Here is a 24,319-nt window from a genome sequence, read left to right on the forward strand (position 1 = left end):
GTAGGTAGACAGATCTCGTTTACTGTCCTGGGGGACGGAGAGTGAGGTTATAGTTTCGGTAGGTAGACAGATCTCGTTTACTGTCCTGGGGGACGGAGAGTGAGGTTATAGTTTCGGTAGGTAGACAGAGCTCGTTTACTGTCCTGGGGGACGGAGAGTGAGGTTATAGTTTCGGTAGGTAGACAGATCTCGTTTACTGTCCTGGTAGGCGAAGTTTGAGGTTATAGTTTCGGTAGGTAGACAGATCTCGTTTACTGTCCTGGGAGACGAAGTGTGAGGTTATAGTTTCGGTAGGTAGACAGAGATCTCGTTTACTGTCCTGGGAGACGAAGTGTGAGGTTATAGTTTCGGTAGGTAGACAGATCTCGCTTATTCTCCTGGTAGGCGAAGTGTGACGTTTGAATATTATGTATATGTATTTGTATGTAAATGTTTTGTATTTTTATAACCAAACACCATTCAACATACCTACATTAAGACCTTTAAAGCTATGTAATCACACATCAACATCAGTCGCCAACTCAAGGCTTCAATTTCTTATATTTAGATATCCCTCCCTGGTGTTTATAGATCTTCGTAAAGCTTTTGATACAGTTTACCATAGCGTTCTGTTGCATAAGCTCAATGCATATGGTTATCTACTTCAGCCATTAACTTCTTTAAATCTTACCTCACTGGAAGAACACAAGCTGTCAGTTTCTCCGGTGTTTTATCAGACTTTCTCCCAATTAATATTGGGGTACCTCAAGGTTCTTTTTTAGGACCTCTACTTTTCATTTTAAACATTAATGATTACCCTAAGTGTTTAAAACACTCATCAGCTATGATATATGCAGATGATACATCGCAGAGTGTGTGGGGGGAAAACAGTAGATGATCTAGAATCAAACATGTCTGACGATATTTTAAATACAGTAAAATGGATGAGAGACAATAAGTTAAGTCTAAACTGTACTAAAACCCAGTGTATGATGATAGGGTCCTCTCAGAAGCTTGCTAGATGTCTGCAGCTGTCTTTGAAAGTTGGGGGTCTCACGATTGAAACTGTAAACTGTGCTAAGTTACTGGGTGTTTTATTGATAGTTGTCCCTCATGGAAAGAGCACATAGAGTATATTTCGAAGAAACTATCTAAAAAGGTTGGTGTTTTAAGAAGGCTAAGTTCTTTTATGTCAAGTGATGTTTTAAAATCTGTGTTTAACAGTGTTGTGTTTCCACATTTTATGTATTGTTCAACTGTCTGGAGTGAGCCTAGCAATGAAGCACATTTAAATAAGATTTTGAAATTACAGAAAGAGAGCTGCAAGAATTTCGTTGAATGTCAGAGATGTCCTTACTCCCTTCCAGAATACTCTTTGAAAAATTAAAATGGATGCCATTATCAGACTTTTACATTTTTAGAAAAATGGTTCTCTGTTTTAAAATTTGACAGTGTGAATCACCTAATACTCTTACAAATATATTTTGATATGTAAGTAATGTTAATATAAGAACAACAAGAGCTTCTGTTTCCAACAAATTATATATTCTAACAACAGGAACAAAGTATGCCAAACGTTCCTTCGTATATACTTGTTCAGTCCAGTGGAACGAAGCAAGCAATGCCATAAGAGACTCTAGTAGTGTTAGAGTTTTTAAAAGCAGATATCTGCAGGATTATTTCGCTCAATCTTAACCTGTACAAGGTATACACCAGTATTTTATATTCTATATGTAATTTTAGTCGAAAAGGGCCTGTTGCCAGTAATGTTAATTCTCCATAGGAGCCTGCCCCCGTATAATTTCTTATCTAGCGCAACTAGTTTTTTTCTTTTGCGAAGAATGATTTTACACCTTTCCGACACCCATATTTCATAATGTCAGTGAAAATGTATTTTTATAAAGTTTAATTTGATTAGATTTTCATTAATATTCTACATAACATGCACATTTTATCAACACTTAGACAGCTTCTGAAAGGTACAACTTTGAGGAGCCATAAAAAACAAACCAAGTGACATAAATCTTTATACTTTATAGATTTGTGACCACAACGGCATGGGCAATGCACCACCAACAGGAAATTTGAATCAGAGAAGGGGCCATTTTGGAAACAGGCCCTTTCCAATCCAAACTTTTATAGAACTGACTTCATTGTCCCTTGTTAATACACACTATACTAGTGTATATCTGGTCAATTTTTACCATGTGCTATATTAGCATTGTATGTATATTCCACTATAATAGTGATTTAACCATGTTAATTAGTTACACTTGTGTGATATACAAGTATTCACTATTTAAGTTTTACAATATGCTAAATTTTAAGTTTCATTAACTGTGATAATTGCTTACATTATTATATTGTTATCTTAAATTGTATTATGTTTGTACATATATAGGATGCAGGGCCATGTTGTAAACTAGACATTGTCTAAATATGTAACCCTGGATAAATAAAAGATATGTATTATGTTTGTACATATATAGGATGCAGGGCCATGTTGTAAACTAGACATTGTCTAAATATGTAACCCTGGATAAATAAAAGATATGATTATTATTTATTATAATTACCTCCACTACCTACGGTATCTACATGGCCCGGTGAGTCGGTATAGTTGTTGTGGAAGTCAATTCAATTCAATTTTATTCCAGGGGCCTTACAGCCCAAAGGTTTACATAGTTAATTGACATTAATGAACATGTTGTAATAAACATAATTTCACATTTGGAGAGTGATCGATTGCGACGTAAACACAATTTTAAATATATGTTCTTATTAAATGTTTGTTCTTATTAATTATTCAAGTATTATGTATACTTTGCATATAGATAGATATTTATGTGTACAGTCTGCAGTACTTGTTGTTCCGATTGGAATAAACATTACATCAATACATCTCAATAGAAATGAAATATACTATTTGAAACGAACACAACAAGTATTTACTTATCATGCTTCTGACCTTCGTTTATATGCAAAATGAATAAATTTTCCAAGATTACTTAACTCTTTGACATTTTTCACACTCATGAGTTGAATAAGTTTAAAAACGCTAGGTCTACGATTATAGTATGGTTTCAAATATTTAGTACGTAAGTCTATGTAAAAAGAACATTTTAAAATAAAATGGAACTCATCCTCAATATCAATATTATTGCATAATGTACATCTCCTATTTGCTCTTGTTACATTCCTGTATCTTCCACTCTCTATATTTAGCTGATGTGACGATAATCTAATTTTTGATATGCACTTCTTGTATCGGTGATCGATAGGTTTCCTTAAATAAAATTGCAAGCCAAAATTGTCTATCAAATGTTGATATAAATAACCTTTTGGAGAATTTCGAATATTACATAGCAGTTCTTGAATATGAATTTCTTGGAATTTGCTTTCGATTAATTTGTAAGTAATTTTACTATCAAGAATGCTGTTCCATAAATACCCTAATCCTAGTTTTTCTAGTTCTAGTTTAATATTCACTATCCACTCATCATTATTTAGTAACCTGTGTTCATAGCATGCTCTCAACACACAGTTATCAGTATCTTTAATTTTAGTCCAGTATTTCAAAATTTTCAATTTTCTAACTATATACATAGGTAATCTGCTTAGTTCAAAATAAACTAAATCGTGACTAGTACTTTTCGAAACACCTAGACTTTTTTTTACAAAACAGTGAGTGTACTTTTTCAACCTCGGTAGCTTTCATTTTATTCATAAGTCTGAAATACGTCTTTCTCCCCTTTTCTGCGGCATGTTGCTGTGTTTTATTGAATTTGCCATTATAGTTAAAAAGTATACCAAGTTAAATTCGTTAACAACTTCAATTTCTACCTTATTATAAAACCATTTCTCATCTTCTTTTAAGCGTCCACCATTCCGAAATATTACAATTTTTGTTTTCTGAACATTAAGTTTGAGTTTCCATTTATCATTATATGTAAACATTGCATCGAGCATTGATTGCAAAGCGCTCGGTGATTCTGCAATTAGAACCGAGTCATCGGCGTACATTAATAAAAATATAGATATCATACCCAATTCAATAGATGGACAGTTTTCATTAATGAAGTTGGTTTCACAATCATTTACGAAAAGACTATACAAAATTAGCGATACAATTTCCCCTTGAAAGAGACCGATTCTGTTAGGGAAATACTCTGAAATGCGGCCATTATATTTTACACGAGATTTGACATTATCATACAATGATTTTATTATCTTTAGTAACTTCCCTTGGATTCCTTGTCTAATTAACTTACTCCATAAGCTGCTTCTATCTATGAGGCCAAAGGCTTTTTTATAATCAACAAAACAACAATATAATCTCCGCTTATTTTTTAAAGCTCTACTAATTAATGACTGGAGTGCAAATATTGCATCTATAGTTGTAAAACCCTCTTTGAAGGCGAATTGAGCGTCAGAAATAACATTATTGTCTTTATCCCATTTCATAAGTCTTCTATTAAGAACAGGTGTAAATAATTTACCTATACAACTGACCAAAGTTATGCCTTTATAATTACCTGTGTCATTAACATCACCTTTTTTATAGATTGGAATTATACAACCACGTGACCACATTTCTGGGGAAAATCCGGAATCAAACAATTTCACGATGTGTTATGTAAGTAAAGTCGATGGTGACAATGAGATAGTATGTATACACGTTTACACTTTATAGTGAGAATCATATTGAACATATAGATACACACATCATAAGGCCTTCGTGAAATCAACGCTGAAATTCAACAAGGTTTTCCTGTAGAATAAGTTAAGTACAGTTGAGGAGTTATGTCGATGGAAACAAATATATTTGATATATTTGATGCGAGATTAATAACATATTCGACCAACAACAAACGTTCCTTGGGATTTATACCGGACGTACGTAAGATAAAGTACAATATAGAGGTATTCTTTTGATTATATAACTCTGATGATGACATTCCATTAAAAGGTTCGTTGAGAGAATCATTTGCAGGAAAGATTGGTTTACGAATTTTAACAGTGTCCATGTTAAACTAGATATACATCCCTTTTGGACATTATCTAAACTTCATGTTAGATAAACATGGCAGTTGGACGAATCAATACAGCTGTTATTTGTTTCGGAAGCCGATCCCGTTGTCTGGTAGCTATGTGGTACGTATAACGGTAACTGACATTATAGTTTATTTCCTTATCGAATATCATATTCTCTTTGCAGAAAGGGACTTAGTCCTGGTTACCGACTACGTAAAGTTCACAGAGACATGTGAAAAAGATCAAACAAAATTTATTCTCATCTGAAACTGATGAGCGAAGAGAGAAATGATAAAAAACATAGCAAAAATGATACCCAAAATGTACTTTAAAATTGACGCAACGTTATAAGAGATGATTAAAACACGAACCAACCCAACACTGAACAGTTAAATCAACCTTATTTGAATCTCAAATGATGATATCAGTAAAACTTGTATGTCACCTATGTAATTTTCTATACTGCACCATATCTTTTTGTTTGTAATCTCATGAAAATGGGGAAAATAATATAATCTACAGATACACATACACAGGAGGAACAGTAGTAGGAAATGATAACAATATATTTACAACTACAATGTACCTTCTCACTGTGGTAAACAACATACATGTATATATACAACTACAATGTACCTTCTCACTGTGGTATTAAACAACACATATACAACTACAATGTACCTTCTCACTGTGGTAAACAACATATATATATACAACTACAATGTACCTTCTCACTGTGGTATTAAAACAACATATATATATACAACTACAATGTACCTTCTCACTGTGGTAAACAACATATATATACAACTACAATGTACCTTCTCACTGTGGTAAACAACATATATATACAACTACAACATACCTTCTCACTGGTAAACAACATATATATACAACTACATTGTACCTTCTCACTGGTAAACAACATATATATACAACTACAATGTACCTTCTCACTGTGGTAAACAACATATATATACAACTACAACGTACCTTCTCACTGTGGTAAACAACATATATATACAACTACATTGTACCTTCTCACTGGTAAACAACATATATATACAACTACAATGTACCTTCTCACTTTGGTAAACAACATATATACACATATGTAAACTGTTTATGTGTATAGCCCACTATATAAATTGCTAAATCACACCAATACGGTTCACAGTACATTATCATATTATAGGTGATAATATATACATAAAGCCAGTGTGACAGTTTAAAAAAACGAACATCAACAGGTGAGATTTAACCTCTATGAATTTACCAATGGTTTCGATTTCCTGGTAGCAGATGATAAGTTATTTATTCCTTAAGGCTAACCTTTCCGACGTACCGGGTACTATACATCACAGTACGAGAGGTTTGGAACGCATAACGAAGATTGTGTCTCTGACCTTTATGATTTTTACGGCTGGTAGACGGTGACAAAGCCCTGGGTATACTGATAAAGCCATGTTTTGCCTTCCTGTGCAATAAAACACTGGTGTGATGTGCTCCCGTTTACGAGTACAGGTACCCAGCTGGACTAGGCCTATAATATAAAATTTTATTTCCTGAGTTTTAACATTTGTTATCGGGTATTTATATTTTTGTTATTTGTCGAGTCTCGAAGTTGCTAATTAATGTATCAGATACACCAAAGAAAAAGGCATTACCATGATCTTTACAAGAAGTAAATATCAGTAGTAATTACTAAGGCATACAGCCTTTCTGATTTAGTGATAGAGAGTTTGTCTCCACGAGCTATCAAAGTGTACAGATAGGTTCTTTTATAATACAATGTAATTACAGCATGTCTTGTACATCTCATTAGTATTGATGGTAATATTGTCCTCCGCCATCTTATGATTGTCTATGTCATGATAACTACGAAAATGTTTGTACTGTTCCATATATGCTTGTTTTGCATTTGGATGAAATAAAAACTAAACTTACACCTCTCATTGCATCAATAGGTTGGACACCAACGTTTAGCTCTATACCTTTAGTGTGCTGACACTTATGGACAAAGACCGTTAGTTCAGTTCTGTCTGTTCCCGATAAAGCTTGAGCATGTAGGAGTTTATCCAGGTACTGTTATCATGACGACAGGCTTCTAGACTGGCTGTCATTGTGTCCCAGTTGTCTTGTGGTCCGAGAACCATGTATCGACGTCGGCATAACAATGATTCTAAAGGCCAAGATGATGACAAATATATCCCCGATCGGTTTATAAGGCCATGACGATGTATCCCCGATCGGTTTATAAGGCCATGACGATGACAAATATATCCCCGATCGGTTTATAAGGCCATGACGATGTATCCCCGATCGGTTTATAAGGCCATGACGATGACAAATACATCCCCGATCGGTTTATAAGGCTATGACGATGACAAATACATCCCCGATCGGTTTATAAGGCCATGACGATGACAAATATATCCCCGATCGGTTTATAAGGCCATGACGATGTATCCCCGATCGGTTTATAAGGCCATGACGATGACAAATACACCCCCGATCGGTTTATAAGGCCATGACGATGTATCCCCGATCGGTTTATAAGGCGATGACGATGACAAATATATCCCCGATCGGTTTATAAGGCCATGACGATGACAAATATATCCCCGATCGGTTTATAAGAAAGACAGCATTTTCTTTGTACCAGTAGGGACTTTGAGAAACTTCTAAGGTCTAGGTTTTCTCGTCTGAGACAGTTGATCCCGAAAATAGGATTGTGTATCCCAGTCACCCGATCAGAGTGCTCTAGACGTTTGAATAGTATGACATGGCGCCGAATGCAGTGGACAGAATCTCCGTGATCCATTAAAAAACGATATCATCGTTTGTGTGTTATGAAGGATCATACAGTCGCGAGAGTCGGCAAGAGTTCATAGGGATGGACCCGTAAGTAACCATACGACGTCCTCGCTCTACCGACTTCAGTAATGATCCAATTATCCTGAAACTTCCTACACTCACAACCGTCATCTCTTGTACTTCTGTACTCACTATATTAATTTCAATTTATTTATTCCAAATGCAACACAGCATATAGGATAACACAATATTCATATATATGTATACATATTGCAACTTGTATGACAAGATGGCGGAGGGCACAACACAAGCAATATACTTACGACACATAATAATGAATAACATAATGATTTTGAAAACATGTAACTGATGCATAACAATTCAGCATTTATGTATTGCATGCCTATGACGTCATGACAGTATGACGACATATGGCGACATAATTTAACTATTCAATATAAGTAACATATTTTCTAAATATACACAAGAACACTATATATGAAAACTGTGATCTTAATTTCCAAAACACATTTAATTTAATTACTTACGAGGAGAGTTTTTCTTTCTGCAGTGGTATGTAACAAAAAATTACCCAATCTATTCAAAGTTTTAACACTTTTACTGGAAAATAATTCTATCAGTTTATAAACACTTGGACGAGATTTCCATCGTCCTCGCTCTGCCAAAATTATTTAATTATCGGATATATATAGGTATATTACGTCAAGTTATTAACCACAACTATCATCTCTTTTTATGATATGTGGTAGGTTTTTTCCTGGACGTCATAGTGATCAGACAATTCTTACCATCTTTAGTTGGGTATTGATCAATGTTTAATAGCGGGGGGATTCATTTCTCCCGGCGGGGGGATTAATTTCTCCCGAGATGTCTTGCTTATATTTCGCCACAATTGAGGCTGCATTTTTATTTTGGGGAAATAGATATGTCTTTTTACGACTGATTAACCAGGGGAGATATTCGATTTCAATCAAATATGGAATGTTTATCAACTGGCCTTAGTATACCGTTTAATAATAAACATTGTCATCTACGAAATAATTTCTCTGATTTAGTAAATTCGCTGATAGCATTATATTGATTTTTTTCTGAAATGAATTGGAAGCTTGTTAAAAATAACGTTTTTAAGCTAGTAAATAACATGGACAAGATGAGTAGAACCAGAGGTCACGATAAGAAAATATTCAAAAAGCGATGTCGTCTTGATGGAAGGAAACATTTTTTCAGTTACCGAGTTATTGATTTATGGAATAGCTTGCCACAAATTGTTGTCAATGCTGATTCTGTCATATAATTTGAAATAATGTTAGATGATCATTGGAAAAATAAACGTTTTTATTCATGAATGTACAGGAACTAATATAAAGGCATTAATTACACAGGAAATATTTATATTATACTATGTATTGATATTGATATGGATATAGAGGCTACAAGCCTGCGTCCATTATTTATGCTAATAAATGCTAATAAAAATGAACGATATAATTTTGATAGAAAGGAAAATTACTCAATTTGCATAACTATTAAGTGTCAATATTTCTATTTTATCAAATACACCTGTATGTCGGATCACGTGATATTGTCATTTACATGTAAACACCTGTATGTATTGTCAGTGAAGCCATTGTTGGAAATGGAGACATGTGGCTCTCCAACACTCCTGGCCTCTGTCAGCCGACAGAGAATAACGGACAGATATTTCAGTCTCGTGTATAACCTTGAATATTTCATTATTATACCAAGGCTAATTAATGATCGAAATCAATATTTAACGTATAGTGAAGTGTTTTATTGAACAGAAGATTATTTAGTTAGCCAGCCCAATTGACGCATTATAACAGGACACACGACACTACAATATGTCAGTACCTTACATAGCAATACAGAACAGATTACAAAACAAAGGCAAAGATGGCTATGTGTAAAGTTTTTGTATAATGAGTGTTTCTTGTTCATGTCGTGTTTACATAATAATCATTTCACCAGCGTCTGTACAAACCATGTCTATACGGTTACTCTATCGACGTAGCTTTACTGGACGCCTCAGTAAACACACAACGGAGGTTGGGGATAAAAACTATATGTACAATTATATTTAATCAGTTCATCTCCACTTCACGTCTCTGTATACGTCTTATTAATACTTAATCGTTCAGTAATGTTGTAGTATAACTTACTGTAAACATTTTTTTAAACAATTGCGAAACAAGTTATATTTTACCATGTTTAGTGCTATATACATGAAGCGCATGTTTTACAACAAATATTGTAAATACAAAAATAATGAAAACTTGGACAACTGTAGGAAACAAGGAATTTTGTAAACAAAATGAAGAAATTGTCTATGACAGAATATTTTAATGAAAAATTAGTGATGGTCCTAAGGTAAAATATTTTTGGCCCTCCATCAAGTCTTTATTGCCCAAAAAATCAGCCAAAGGTGAGTGTGATATTTTACTTTATGAAAATGGTAGAGCTGTGGCTGATCGAAAAGAAGTATGTAAAACTTTTAATACTTACTTCAGCAATGTAGCTGACAACAAAGGTCAAATAACTTGAATCTTGACACTCATAGTAGATCTAGTGTTATTGATATAGAAAACCATTTAGATTATCCTGTATTTTTTTCTTTCTCGCCTGTTGGTCATAGTGATGTAGCAAATATAGTGAAAAAATCCCCCCCCCCCCCCAAAAAAATAAAATAAAAAATAAAAGCCACAAGTGTCGACGGAATATCCACTCGAATTGTGAAGTCAAGTTCCGACACAATTAGTCCAGTTCTTACGAATCTACTAAATTTGTTAATTAGTAAATGTATTTTTTCCTGTTCGTTTGAAGTACGAGTATGCACAAGTGACCATCTCGATAAAAGCAATGTCAGACCAGTAAGCACACTTCCTAGCATTTCAAAGATTTTTGAAAGAATTCTGCATGACCAGTTGTCAAATTTTTTTTACAAAATTTTTAATCCTTTTTTGGCAGCTTATAGAACAGGTTTTGGGTGTCAGATCACCTTGCTGCGCATGTTGGAGGATTGGTGACAGGCTTTGGATGGTCACAATCACGTTGGAGGATTGGCGACAGGCCTTGGATGGTCACAATCATGTTGGAGGATTGGCGACAGGCCTTGGATGGTCACAATCATGTTGGAGGATTGGCGACAGGCCTTGGATGGTCACAATCATGTTGGAGGATTGGCGACAGGCCTTGGATGGTCACAATCATGTTGGAGGATTTGGTGACAGACCTTGGATGGTCACAATCGTGTTGGAGGATTGGCGACAGGCCTTGGATGGTCACAATCATGTTGGAGGATTGGCGACAGACCTTGGATGGTCACAATCATGTTTGAGGATTGACGACAGGCCTTGGAGGGTCACAATCATGTTGGCGGATTGGTGACAGGCCTTGGATGGTCACAATCGTGTTGGAGGATTGGCGACAGGCCTTGGATGGTCACAATCATGTTGGAGGATTGGCGACAGGCCTTTGGATGGTCACAATCATGTTGGAGGATTGGCGACAGGCCTTGGATGGTCACAATCATGTTGGAGGAGATTGGCGACAGGCCTTGGATGGTCACAATCATGTTGGAGGATTGGCGACAGGCTTTGGATGGTCACAATCATGTTGAGGGTTGGCGACAGGCCTTGGATGGTCACAATCATGTTGGAGGATTGGCGACAGGCCTTGAATGGTCACAATCATGTTGGAGGATTGCTGACAGACCTTGGATGGTCACAATCATGTTGGAGGATTGGCGACAGACCTTGGATGGTCACAATCATGTTGGAGGAATGGCGACAGACTTTGGATGGTCACAATCATGTTGGAGGATTGGTGACAGGCCTTGGATGGTCACAATCATGTTTGAAGATTGGCGACAGGCCTTGGATGGTCACAATCATGTTGGAGGATTGGCGACAGACCTTGGATGGTCACAATCATGTTGGAGGATTGGTGACAGGCCTTGGATGGTCACAATCATGTTTGAGGATTGACGACAGACCTTGGATGGTCACAATCATGTTGGAGGATTGGCGACAGACCTTGGATGGTCACAATCATGTTGGAGGATTGGCGACAGACCTTGGATGGTCACAATCATGTTGGAGGATTGGCGACAGGCTTTGGATGGTCATAATCATGTTGGAGGATTGGCGACAGGCTTTGGATGGTCATAATCATGTTGGAGGATTGGTGACAGGCCTTGGATGGTCATAATCATGTTGGAGGATTGGTGACAGGCCTTGGATGGTCACAATCATGTTGGAGGATTGGCGACAGGCTTTGGATGGTCATAATCATGTTGGAGGATTGGCGACAGGCCTTGGATGGTCACAATCATGTTTGAGGATTGGCGACAGACCTTGGATGGTCACAATCATGTTGGAGGATTGGCGACAGACCTTGGATGGTCACAATCATGTTGGAGGATTGGCGACAGGCTTTGGATGGTCACAATCATGTTGAGGGTTGGCGACAGGCCTTGGATGGTCACAATCATGTTGGAGGATTGGCGACAGGCCTTGAATGGTCACAATCATGTTGGAGGATTGCTGACAGACCTTGGATGGTCACAATCATGTTGGAGGATTGGCGACAGGACCTTGGATGGTCACAATCATGTTGGAGGAATTGGCGACAGACTTTGGATGGTCACAATCATGTTGGAGGATTGGTGACAGGCCTTGGATGGTCACAATCATGTTTGAGGATTGGCGACAGGCCTTGGATGGTCACAATCATGTTGGAGGATTGGCGACAGACCTTGGATGGTCACAATCATGTTGGAGGATTGGTGACAGGCCTTGGATGGTCACAATCATGTTTGAGGATTGGCGACAGACCTTGGATGGTCACAATCATGTTGGAGGATTGGCGACAGACCTTGGATGGTCACAATCATGTTGGAGGATTGGCGACAGACCTTGGATGGTCACAATCATGTTGGAGGATTGGCGACAGGCTTTGGATGGTCATAATCATGTTGGAGGATTGGCGACAGGCTTTGGATGGTCATAATCATGTTGGAGGATTGGTGACAGGCTTTGGATGGTCATTATCATGTTGGAGGATTGGTGACAGGCCTTGGATGGTCACAATCATGTTGGAGGATTGGCGACAGGCTTTGGATGGTCATAATCATGTTGGAGGATTGGCGACAGGCCTTGGATGGTCACAATCATGTTGGAGGATTGGCGACAGGCTTTGGATGGTCACAATCATGTTTGAGGGTTGGCGACAGGCCATGGATGGTCACAATCATGTTGGAGGATTGGTGACAGGCCTTGGATGGTCACAATCATGTTGGAGGATTGCTGACAGACCTTGGATGGTCACAATCATGTTGGAGGATTGCTGACAGACCTTGGATGGTCACAATCATGTTGGAGGATTGACGACAGGCTTTGGATGGTCACAATCATGTTGGAGGATTGCTGACAGGCCTTGGATGGTCACAATCATGTTTGAGGATTGGCGACAGACTTTGGATGGTCACAATCATGTTGGAGGATTGGTGACAGGCCTTGGATGGTCACAATCATGTTGGAGTTTGGTGACAGACCTTGGATGGTCAAAATCGTGTTGGAGGATTGGTGACAGGCCTTGGGTGGTCACAATCATGTTGGAGTTTGGTGACAGACCTTGGATGGTCAAAATCGTGTTGGAGGATTGGCGACAGACCTTGGATGTGGTCACAATCATGTTTGAGGATTGACGACAGGCCTTGGATGGTCACAATCATGTTGGCGGATTGGCGACAGGCCTTGGATGGTCACAATCATGTTGGAGGATTGGCGAAAGGCCTTGGATGGTCACAATCATGTTGGAGGATTGGCGACAGGCCTTGGATGGTCACAATCATGTTTGAGGATTGGCGACAGGCCTTGGATGGTCACAATCATGTTGGAGGAGATTGGCGACAGGCCTTGGATGGTCACAATCATGTTGGAGGATTGGCGACAGGCTTTGGATGGTCACAAACATGTTTGAGGGTTGGCGACAGGCCTTGGATGGTCACAATCATGTTGGAGGATTGCTGACAGGCCTTGGATGGTCACAATCATGTTGGAGTTTGGTGACAGACCTTGGATGGTCAAAATCGTGTTGGAGGATTGGTGACAGGCCTTGGATGGTCACAATCATGTTGGAGAATTGGTGACAGGCCTTGGATGGTCACAATCATGTTGGAGGATTGGCGACAGGCCTTGGATGGTCACAATCATGTTGGAGGATTGGCGACAGGCCTTGGATGGTCACAATCATGTTGGAGGATTGGCGACAGGCCTTGGATGGTCACAATCATGTTGGAGAATTGGTGACAGGCCTTGGATGGTCACAATCATGTTGGAGGATTGGCGACAGGCCTTGGATGGTCACAATCATGTTCGAGGTTTGGTGACAGACCTTGGGTGGTCACAATCATGTTGGAGGATTGGCGACAGGCTTTGGATGGTCACAATCATGTTAGAGGATTGGTGACAGACCTTGGATGGTCACAATCGTGTTGGAGGATTGGTGACAGGCCTTGGATGGTCACAATCATGTTGGAGGATTGGCGACAGGCCTTGGATGGTCACAATCATGTTGGAGGTTTGGTGACAGGCCTTGGATGGTCACAATCATGTTGGAGAATTGGTGACAGGCCTTGGATGGTCACAATCATGTTGGAGGATTGGCGACAGACCTTGGATGGTCACAATCATGTTGGAGGATTCGTGATAGGCCTTGGATGGTCACAATCATGTTGGAGGATTGGCGACAGGCTTTGGATGGTCACAATCATGTTGAAGGATTGGCGACAGGCTTTGGATGGTCACAATCATGTTGGAGGATTGGGGACAGACCTTGGATGGTCACAATCATGTTGGAGGATAGGCGACAGGCCTTGGATGGTCACAATCATGTTTGAGGATTGGCGACAGGCTTTGGATGGTCACAATCATGTTGGAGGATTGGCGACAGGCCTTGGATGGTCACAATCATGTTTGAGGATTTTCGACATGCCTTGGATGGTCACAATCATGTTAGAGGATTGGCGACAGGCTTTGGATGATCACATTAAATTTAACAAACTAGTGAATATAACTTATGTTAAAAAACTAATGAAAATGTGTATTTTTATCAGATTAATTAATAACATAATTTGTCCTTCTTGATAAAAATGAAACTGTTTTGTTGTGAAACCGTGCCGTGTATCAACTACGAACACTACTTTTATTGTATATATTATATTGTAAATATGTTTTTCCCTATACATCATGTCAATATGTGAAAAGAGAATAAAATGAATTTGAATTGATTGTGTGACAAAAGAGTCGGTAAGTCTCCTGAGTAGCTATACCCGGGGAACAGGAAGTGGTACAATACCAGCGAGTGGTACAATACCAGCGAGTGGTACAATACCAGTGAGTGGTACAATACCAGTGAGTGGATATGTCTAGTCAAAGGGGTACCCCAGGGATCATTCCTCGGTCCGCTGATTTTTAATATATTCATCAATGACATTTTTTTTTTTACTGTATTCAAGAATCAAAACTCTATAACTACGCTGACGATAACACTCTGGGTTATTTCAATAAAAATGTACATACTTTGTAGGACGTTAGAGAAGGAGAGGCTACACTCTCATTTGAATGTTTCAGTATTCAGTATGCAAGCAAACTCAGAACAAATTTAGGCTGTCTGTTTTGGTAAGAAAGGCCTTGATGATTTCAACATTGCAAACTTAGAAATCAAGTGTCAAACGTTTAGGTGTTGAAGTAGATTTTTATTGAAATTTTACACAATTTTATCTGTAATATGTTCCAGATTTGATCTAATGTTGTACCATGTTATATAGAACAGGTACGGCAGTGACTATATCGCCTCGAAACGTTTTGTTTGTTTGTGGGTTTTTTTCTTGTCAAACGAAATTGTTTTTACGAATGATGAGCGTAAAGTAATTAAATCAGAAGGTTTCTTAAAGATCGATAAACTATCAGAAACATCAGTATCAATGTAAATTGAAGTCCATATGAGATTTGTCAGGAGACATGATAGTTGGAGTAACTCCCCTTTAGGTGTAAAACTGTAAAAACATACAAACTTATTAACTCAAGATTACTTTCTGTAACGGATTCCTTCTTACTACGCAGCTCCTCTCGTCATTGAAAATCGACGTTGCAAATAACCAAACTATAATATTATGGGATGTGAACATATGTAGCGGAACAGGCTGACCTGAAAGTCGCTAGCCAGGTAGCTCTAATGGTTAGGACGTCCGTCTAGAGTTCGGAGTACCCGCGCGTTCGAGACCCGGTCTGTTGTTGTATTTTCCCTCTCCTGTTATATTTGACACCCAAACCAGATAACTACGCTGGTGGTATAGGGTCTCGTATGGGTCTCCGGGGACGAAGATTTTGGAGGGAGGAATGTAAGAAAACTGTATAACACTATGGACAAAACAACCAAGGTTTACCTATAACTGTTTATTGTGTCATATTCTATCAAAATCACTTTGATATAAAATCATATAAAAATATACATAATAATGTCAAAAACGTTATATCAAACAAAAAACGGCAAGACACGATCAGTGAAGAAATGCATGATACTGTGTATTACTGGGAACTCGTTGATGACATTTATGATAAAGATAAACTTTATCTAGAAATTACAAAGGCGATTCTGCTGTCTATACCTCCAATAGACGTTACAATGCAGAAACAGAATCGTATTATCTGACAATTTTATTCATCAATTATCCGTTTCCTGAGGAACATGGTTTGAGACTTCCGTCGTCAAGCTTTTGTACTTGGTAGGCATTAAAACTTCAGGTATTGTTGTAGATACTGCCCGTACACATCGATCCCGGCATACTGCTTCAGTAGGGTGTGGCCCAGTCCAGCTATCCCCATACCCCAGAGGGCCATCAGGCATCGGACGCTCCACCGGAACCCTGGCATTCTGTAAACAAACATGTCAGACTTACATGTCTTCCGAGATAGTAACTAAATTGTATTAGGTAATGTGGTCTGGAATGTGACGAGATATCCACGTGTTTTTAACCTACCAGATGGGATGAAGAGAGACAGGCGGACAAATCGGCGTGAAGCTGGGTGTAGCAACAAGACGGGGAGGCGAGGAGAATCGAAAGAGGTATAACATGGTATTCAACATTCAAACAGGCTACGGGATAGGCTAAGTGGAGGTGAAAACGTCCATCGTACACTTACTGTAAATACGAAGTCTTATTATCATATAAGTCTGTTTATCAGTAACTTATCATTCCTTACCTTCCTTCTGCACTTTTAGAGTAGCCAGTGAAGTATCGCTCACGTGCGTAGAGGTAAACAACCCCGACCAGAAAGGTAGGTACTGAAATATACATTGTCAAAACATAACATAACAGTATATACATATAACATACATACATGTATAACGTGCCTTAATCGTTATATACCACAACTCACATTTGTACATAATACGTCTTTATCGTTATATACCATAACTTACATGTATACGAGGGCTGATTGATATGTTGTGAGCCTCATATTGAAGGATTTGAATTTTGCCGGACACATTGTAATATTTTTCAACATAATCCCCATCAGTATCTATACACTTTTGCCAGCGGAGTTTAAGGGCTTCAATGCCACTTTTATAGAACTTCTTTTATTGGCTGTTCAGAAAGTCATCCACTGCATGCATGACGTCATTATCGGACTGAAAGTAGGTGCCTGAAATAGCTGTTTTCAGTTTTGGAAATAGATAAAAGTCTGATGGAGCGAGATCAGGTGAATAAAGCGGTTGCTCAATCAATTTAAAGCCACAATCGTGAATGACAGTCATGGCAATGTCAGAGTTGTGAACGGGAGCATCCTCAAGGCTCTGTCGGCCGCATTTAAATTCCGCCACCCACCTTTTCACTATAGCATATGAAGGGGCATCTGTTTCTAGTGTTGCTACCATATCATTATGGATATCCTTTGGTGTTAAACCTTTTTTATGCCAATATTGGATCACTGCTCTTTCACCGATTTTGTCGATTTTGCAAAAGCCGTTTATCTTATTTACTTTAGAGTGCAACCTTGTCGATATAAACTAACCAAATGAGACCAGTCCTTGGGTACACGGCCCTATAGAGTCAGCCTTAAAAAGGACATCCTTCAATATCTCCTTCAATAAGAGGCTCACGACATATCAATCATCCCTTGTATAACATAACACGTTCTTTATCGTTATATACCATAACTTACATTTATAACATAATATTTACAATTGGCACCACGGTTTTCCATTGCCTCAATGCTAATCTGGGTTGCATCTATGAGCGTATAGCTGCAGTCAAGAATATATGACATATTTATTAAGTCATTTTGACCAATGTCATGGAAACGCTTTGCAATGCGCTGCGAATGAATCAAACGTAGCGAGGATAATGCTTGAGAACAAAGCCGTTATTATGAGGTCATTTTGGCGTTACGTTGATCATCGTCACGGCAAGGCTTTGTATTGTATGTCAGATTGATTTAAAAAAAAAATCACAGAGAGGAATTTGATTTAAATATGCTATCCTTTCAAATGAGCATACAAGGATATGGATGGAATAAACAATGCATTTATTTATTAGATTGCATTATTATTGACAAAAATGCAATCTTCCACCAAGTTAAATGTAAATATAACAATTAAACGCTTGTTAGATTATAAATGCAATCTGGGTGACAGGCTGACAGCACAACAATAATACAATCTAACAAGAGTTTAATTGCTTAATATGTCTTTATCGTTATTTCGGTATACCATAACTGACACGTATACAAGGTGGAATGTTTTCTGAGTAAAACGAGTCAATGTAACAGGGAATACCAACATCAGTACTGACACACAAACCGAAGGCTACGAATACAAATATAGATTTGCATTTAAGATCGTTGAAAAAAAAAAGTAAAAAAAAAAAAAAGAAAAAAAAGAAAGAAGATAAATATGTAAAAGAGCTCTTCCGGGTAAGTGTTACTATCTAGGAAATCCTCACCCTTAACATACAGCTTAGTTGTAAACTACCCCTGTACTGGTTACATACAAAATGTAAGTAAAGATCGAGGTGAACGGCGGATGTATACATCCATAATATACATGTAACATACACATTGAATACATAATTTATTGTATCTCATAAACAATCAAACAAGAGGCGACGATCACACGATGTTGTCGTGGTGTTTTGAAATACTCACGATGCCCAGAATGGCGACAGGATATATTTTTACCTACATGGAGGAATAGGTCTGATGTCAACAATGGCGACAGTATATATTTTTACCTACGTGGAGGAATAGGTCTGATGTCAACAATGGCGACAGTATATATTTTTACCTACATGGAGGAATAGGTCTGATGTCAACAATGGCGACAGTATATATTTTTACCTACATGGAGGAATAGGTCTGACTGATGTCAACAATGGCGACAGTATATATGTTTACCTACATGGAGGAATAGGTCTGATGTCAACAATGGCGACAGTATATATTTTACCTACATGGAGGAATAGGTCTGATGTCAACAATGGCGACAGTATATATTTTTACCTACATGGAGGAATAGGTCTGATGTCAACAATGGCGACAGTATATATTTTTACCTACATGGAGGAATAGGTCTGATGTCAACAATGGCGACAGTATATATTTTTACCTACATGGAGGAATAGGTCTGATGTCAACAATGGCGACAGTATATATTTTTACCTACATGGAGGAATAGGTCTGATGTCAACAATGGCGACAGTATATATTTTTACCTACATGGAGGAATAGGTCTGATGTCAACAATGGCGACAGTATATATTTTTACCTACACGGAGGAATAGGTCTGATGTCAAGAATGCATGGCGACAGTATATATTTTTACCTACATGGAGGAATAGGTCTGACTGATGTCAACAATGGCGACAGACTATATGCACCTGGATGAAAGAATTGAGACAGATGTCAAAATTCCAAAAAGTTATATTCACCTGAATTGAAAAACAAGCCAGATGTCCAGAACGCTGACATAAAGATTGGGTAGAATTCTAAACAGTTCTGTCTGAAAATAAACAAATAAAGCCGTGAATCGCTATTATACAACAATAATTATATATTATTGTAATCGTATTGTAAATTGTGAGCACGGACAAAATCAAAGTACTGTAGCGCTAAAACTCTTGTGCAATTTTATCAGTTGACAGTATTTTACACGTTTTTTTTTCAGTTGGAATTGTATCACAAACAGGATTTCCCTTATTTTTGAGCAAGTCGATATTCAGTTCTTCAATTGGTTCATTACCGTAATTTGACAGATAACACGTTTGGACCTGACCAAACTCACATGTCCATTGTATTCATTTTAGTTAGCCAAAAGCCGTTTGAAAGTGTTAACACAGTTGTTTCATTGAATATGGTTGATGTTAACTTATTCCAACACATGTTGTTGACTTCTATTACATGAACACACAAGTCAAATGTAACTAATTTAGGGCCTTTTGATTTTGTGAAGCAGTGTCAAGGTAAAAATGAATGTCAGACGGACACTGCAACATTTTGAAGCGTTTTACCCTGGTCATTGTATTGAGAAGATTTAGTGAAAAGACTATTCCGACTCGCAACGCTATCAGATTAATTAAATCTTAAAGAATGAAGAATTTGGTCGGACTCTACTAAGTTTAAGGAAACCCGCCATATTCTGATTCAGTCATTGCATGGAAAGGGTAGATGGTATATCTTATCAATAAACGGGCCACAAATCCACCGATTGCAAAAGTGGCAATCGAACATGGCCGAACTGTTAAGGCATGTCAACCTGTTACTAAGTTTGATGGAAATCTCTCGGACTACACATACTCCCAAACAACCTAAAATTCTACTTGCACACATGTATTAATGGCAACCCAAGATCACATATATATGGCTTGGTCGATGCCTCCATAATATTTATATCTGTTTTCTATGTCAATGCCATTAAATTGCGAAAAAAATGGGGCAATACGACTTTCAACATATTTCAACTATACAAATTACTCCATCCTACCCAATACATTCACAGTTATGGAAGTAATTTCTACCATATATGAAGATTAATTTCTCACACCTGGGAAGATTTATAAGTTGACATATCTGTGTATCTCTAACCGGCCAGTGTATTGAAAGATTTCCTGAGGCTATACCTGAACTGTCCAGGTAATCAAAGGGTGTCACACCTGTATCAGCAGGGTGAGGAGAGGAGGGAGGAGGGAGGGGGGAAGGGGTGGGGGTGGGGGTGTTACCCTATAGACCTCCATTTTTCACCTGCGAGATATACCCAGAATTTCCTAAGACTGTCTTTATGATAACTCTAACTAGATGTAAATCATCTTTGACTGAAGGTTTAAAGATACAGTATAATTTATCGTTTTGTATCGGATTAGAAAACTCTACTGAGCTAGATCTAGTTACACTTCTTTTGTATTAAAACATGTGTACTTCTGCAATTAATATAATAATTAGAATAAGACCATCAAATGTTAGATGGCTATAAAAATTCAAAATTTACACGGTGCAGATATGATTAAAAAGTGGTTACATTCCAATTTAAATATATAAAGTCAATTTCGGATCAATATTAAAACGATTTCAGGTGAAGATAGACGACAGAGTTTTTACAATAATGTATTTAATATTTCTGTTTTTCTTTTATACTCAGAACATTTTAAACACACAGTTATTACTGTTACATTTATGTACATAACTTAAGTATATATACGTCCCTGTCGTTTTTTTTTTTTATAAAAAATCATGTTTATAAGTTTCGTTTGAAAAAAAAAGAAAAAAGAGAGATTTTGCCGATTTTTGTGAGAGAATGGCTGCAGTTCAGTCTCAATATTCGTAATTCAATAGAAATATACTGTTTCTTAGCAAATATATCTAGGTTGTAAATAACATAATTTCACTTCAGGTAAAGTTGTTAATTGGAGAATTCACTGACCCAATTTGGCGACAGTCGGAGTGTTTCACGGTTGGCTGACTCTTGTAATTAACCCCTTGGGCTCAATTAGTGTCACTGACCATAGCTAACCTACACTTTGGTGAGTCTGTATATAGGACAACACAAAAGAACTTACATGCAGCACTAGTGTTAGTCAAAATTTGAAGCGTCAAATTGACGAGCGGCTCAAATTATTTTCTGCGTCAATGCACTGATTTAAGATATTGAAATTATTATAAAATTATATTTGCAAATGAGCTAAGAAAATTAATTACAAAACTAATGTTTTCTTGTTTCAGAGTCACCTGACATAAAAATGACATTAATCAACATTTATCAGAGTATTCAGGGGTATTAGACATGGTAAGAGTAACAGTCAAACCTACTGTGATGTCAATACATCACGTGACATTTTCGGTAACAGTCAAACCTACTGTGATGTCAATACATCACGTGACACTTTCGGTAACAGTCAAACCTACTGTGATGTCAATACATCACGTGACACTTTCGGTAACAGTCAAACCTACTGTGATGTCAGTACATCACGTGACACTTTCGGTAACAGTCAAACCTACTGTGATGTCAGTACATCACGTGACACTTTCGGCAACAGTCAAACCTACTCTGATGTCAGTACATCACGTGACACTTTCGGTAACAGTCAAACCTACTGTGATGTCAGTACATCACGTGACACTTTCGGTAACAGTCAAATCTACTCTGATGTCAGTACATCACGTGACACCTTCGGTAACAGTCAAACCTACTGTGATGTCAGTATATCACGTGACACTTTCGGTAACAGTCAAACCTACTGTAATGTCAGTACATCATGTGACACTTTCGGTAACAGTCAAACCTACTCTGATGTCAGTACATCATGTGACACTTTCGGCAACAGTCAAACCTACTCTGATGTCAGTACATCACGTGACACATTCGGTAACAGTCAAACCTACTCTGATGTCAGTACATCACGTGACACTTTCGGTAACAGTCAAACCTACTGTGATGTCAGTACATCACGTGACACTTTCGGCAACAGTCAAACCTACTCTGATATCAGTACATCACGTGACACTTTCGGTAACAGTCAAACCTACTGTGATGTCAGTACATCACGTGACACTTTCGGTAACAGTCAAACCTACTCTGATGTCAGTACATCACGTGACACTTTCGGTAACAGTCAAACCTACTGTGATGTCAGTACATCACGTGACACTTTCGGTAACAGTCAAACCTACTCTGATGTCAGTACATCACGTGACACTTTCGGTAACAGTCAAACCTACTCTGATGTCAGTACATCACGTGCCACTTTGGATGATAGTCAAACCTACTGTGATGTCAGTACATCACGTGACACAGTCCGGTAAGTACTTACTGGGCTCTGTAGATCAACTCAAAGTCAGGATGACCAGTAACAGCGGGGTAGGCTAGTTTCACCTGGTACCTCTTCCTCCCAACTCGCTTGGCGAAACTTCCTAAAATATGTAGGTCACAATAAAATAACAAATAATTGTACAGGAATGTACTATACATACTACCTTTATATGAACTCTCATGAGGTAGTGTGTTTGGGCACTAATTCAGAATTATATCTCTATATCTATTATATGGGTGTACATGTATGCACGTCCCTGACATTATACTGTTCTTGATTAGACATCAACCTACACATGCATTTATGATATTCCTAATAAAGTTTAATTCAATCTAACGACCAGTTGAGTTCTAAGCTAGTGAGTTGTTTATTATACAGACATCATGCAGTCCTCGTTATCTGTCCCATAGGGAGTGACTGGTACATGTGTCCTTGGCTGGCCCGGCTAGAGACCGGCTGATTTAGCTTTATAGAATATTCCTCACATGAATGAATGACAATAGCTATATAGGTGTATACGTACCAAGTTGATACCCTCCTGCCAGTGTAACTACCCCGAGTAAAGCGACATTCTCCACGCTAATGACAGTGCTCATCTTTATAGGTTACGATCGCCACCACCTACAACTAACTGTAAACTCAACGACGTCCTGTTAATGAACTTTGAACTACCAAAGGTCAACATGGTTCACAGCTCGCCGCGCTATCTGATGGTCGACCACTGCCTGGTATACACCACTCGTAAACATTTACATCACAGCATGGGATAGTCGACGTGTAAAAAGGAAATAATGTGTAATCTAGGTGAACTAATATTGATACGCCGTCTGAAGACAAATTAAAGAAAATGCAAATGACCTGGATTGGAAATAAGAAATATATAGTGATGTTATAAGAGACTTGCATCTCATACCAATATATTTACATTCTGAGTGTTGATTAATTAAATGAACATACCAAGTGAAAACAACAAACATCTGACCATGAAAGCACTATAAATACAGTATGAAAACATAGTTTCAAGCGCTGATTTTCCACTCAATACATCCGTTAAATATCAATACGCCAGAAAAAAAGTCCCTG

The 24,319-nt window shown here is 37.9% G+C and overlaps 1 protein-coding gene across 1 annotated transcript; it reads right to left on the reverse strand.

The window, feature by feature from the left end:
• Window positions 1-16,313: 16,313 nt before the first annotated feature.
• LOC117328697 (microsomal glutathione S-transferase 2-like) lies at window positions 16,314-23,973 on the reverse strand. Its single transcript, XM_033886185.1, has 5 exons — window positions 23,760-23,973; window positions 23,237-23,336; window positions 19,862-19,932; window positions 17,136-17,217; window positions 16,314-16,806 (listed from the first exon to the last, which is right to left on the reverse strand). Exons 1-5 carry the CDS (start codon window positions 23,830-23,832, stop codon window positions 16,665-16,667), a joined length of 468 nt encoding a protein of 155 aa, XP_033742076.1. The 5' UTR covers window positions 23,833-23,973; the 3' UTR covers window positions 16,314-16,664.
• Window positions 23,974-24,319: the final 346 nt, after the last annotated feature.

Source organism: Pecten maximus, chromosome 6 (genome assembly GCF_902652985.1).
Source record: "Pecten maximus chromosome 6, xPecMax1.1, whole genome shotgun sequence".
NCBI classification, from domain to species: domain Eukaryota; kingdom Metazoa; phylum Mollusca; class Bivalvia; order Pectinida; family Pectinidae; genus Pecten; species Pecten maximus.